The sequence below is a fragment of the Nicrophorus vespilloides genome, unplaced genomic scaffold (genome assembly GCF_001412225.1).
Source record: "Nicrophorus vespilloides isolate i.1.1-1 unplaced genomic scaffold, Nicve_v1.0, whole genome shotgun sequence".
Classification (NCBI taxonomy): domain Eukaryota; kingdom Metazoa; phylum Arthropoda; class Insecta; order Coleoptera; family Silphidae; genus Nicrophorus; species Nicrophorus vespilloides.
In genome coordinates this window covers 40,655-42,987 of record NW_017095530.1, presented here as the reverse complement: position 1 = coordinate 42,987, position 2,333 = coordinate 40,655, and the positions used below count along the sequence as shown (strand labels likewise).

Below are 2,333 nucleotides of genomic sequence, written 5' to 3'. Positions count from 1 at the left end.
AAGTATTTTTCAATAGTTGTCAAAATTGACATTGAAAATTTAAAAAAAGAACAATTGTCAATTTTGACAAATATCCAGTTAAAAGAAGAGAAATTCAAAAATATTAATCTTTTTGTTTGTTTGTAGATTGAGCATGTTGTGCTTGGAAAGGGACCTCCAGGTGGATCTTGGCACACGATGGATCCACAGATTTTGACGCTTTCGTTGGGCAGTTGGATGAGTTTGCCCGGTCTGAGGTACGAACCCAGGGACGGTTCGGAGAAGAGGGCGAGCGCAAAGCACGTCGCCGAATATTACGTGCGTTACGTGCAAGAGATGGGACTGCAGGAGAACTTCGAGAACGGAGTTATAGTCACGAGGATCCGACCCTGCTGCGAACCTACATCCAACTGCAACTCGATACCTGAAGGCGGATGTACAAAGGGCAAATGGGTGGAGAAGGTCAACAGCGACATCTGCCAGAAGGTCAAGCTGTGCTCGAGGCCCGAACCCAAGGAGAAGCAGTCGGCGAAGAGAAAGTGCGCTCTCGCAAACGCCTTCAACTACCTCATGTCCAGGTCGTCGGCGACGACTTCTTCGTCTTCTTCTGCAGCGAAAAACGATCTCGTCACCTACAGGGACCGATCAAAGTCTTGTGATAGCCTTAGAGTGCCTAATTTTAACTGTAGCAACAGTAGTAGTAAAAATAATAACAATAATAGTTCCACGCTGATGATCTGTGATCGAAAGAGGAGCCCCAAATGGTACGTCGAATGCTTCGATCTGAAGACGAGGACGGTGCGAGCGTACAGCTGCGATAACCTGGTGCTCGCGAACGGCTCCAGCGATCTGCCCAATCGATTATCGGTGGAGCAGACGGATCCTTACTGGCTCACGCACGACTCTAGAAGCCTCGAAATCGAACTGGATCTCTACACCAGAGAGTCGAGGAATCGAACCGTCGATCCGGTGGTCATCGTCGGTGCAGGTCTGAGCGCTGCGGACGCGATCATCGCCACCCGCTCCAAGGGAATCCCAGTGGCGCACGTCTTCCGCGGTACCTCCACCAATCTCAGTCGACAACTACCCGAAAACATGTACCCCGAATACCACAAGGTCCATCAGATGATGAAGGAAGACTCCACGTACCCCCTGTACGATGCCCTCCCCGAGCACTCTCTCGTCGGATTCGATGAGGTCCGTCGATTGGTCCGGCTTCGCTCGAACGATGGGAAGATCGTGGACCTGAAGGTCTCCTTCGTGGCCGTCCTCATCGGATCCAAACCGGATCTCAGCTTCCTCCCGGACGCCTACAACATTGCCACCAAGAAGCATCTTCCACTGGATTGCAAGAGGAACACCGTCAACATCGATCGAATCCGGCACTCGGTGAACGGCTTCGACGCTCTCTACGCGATGGGTCCACTCGCCGGTGATAACTTCGTGCGTTTCCTACCAGGTGGAGCACTCGCCATCCTCAGCGATCTCCATCGGAAGCGTCGCGACGCCATCGTCAAATGAATCTCAATATACCAAAAACATTCGCACATTCTACATACACACACCAAGTATTAAAGAGAAAGTCGAGGAGAATCGAAACCAATATTCCAATTTAAAACCAACAAAGCATTTCATCAGGCCAAGAAACAACAAACTCAAGAAGTAAATGTTACTGAAACAACAACAACAAAAGGATTCAAAGAGCGAGAGATCAACGCTCTAGAAAAAGTTCTGAAAGCCAACTTTGATGAGAATAAAAACAGTAGCTGTTGCTTGGCAATGGCCAAACAACAAAAAGAAAATCAAATGTTACTTCAAAAAAGACTAGCATAAAGAGAGCCCCAAACAAACGAAATAAAGCCTACTTAAGGAAAAATATAATAAGAAAAGCAGCTGTTAAAAAACGAATAAAATCAAAAATGAAGAGCAGCAGAAGACACAAGTTTAATTGTGTTTCTTTTTATATAATTCCCTTTTTTTTACTGTAAATATGTCTTTAAGTTTATACTTTTTTTTTCTATTTTATTATATTATTATAACAAGTTTCTTCTCAGTGCAATTTTATTCTTATTCTTATTAGTTGATCGTTCAGAGACTTGGGTTATTAAGATAATGATTGTTTATTATTAATTACTACTGAATTGATACACACATAATATATATATATATATACGCAAATATTTATTATACAGTTGTTATTAGGAGGTGTTGTTTGTGCGGATCTCAGAGAAACGTTCTTAATATTTTACCGAAAAACACACACGAGAATAAAAGTTATTTTACTGTTTGAGTTTTGTTTTCTATCTATTTTTTTAAATGTTTCCTGTACTGTTGTTGTTGTCAACCAACATTGA

General features: G+C 43.7%; 1 protein-coding gene across 1 annotated transcript; it reads left to right on the top strand.

Moving 5' to 3' along the window:
* Nucleotides 1-130: 130 nt before the first annotated feature.
* LOC108568817 (oxidative stress-induced growth inhibitor 2-like) lies at nt 131-1,669 on the top strand. The gene has a single exon (XM_017930117.1). It carries the CDS (start codon nt 178-180, stop codon nt 1,498-1,500), a length of 1,323 nt encoding a protein of 440 aa, XP_017785606.1. The 5' UTR covers nt 131-177; the 3' UTR covers nt 1,501-1,669.
* Nucleotides 1,670-2,333: the final 664 nt, after the last annotated feature.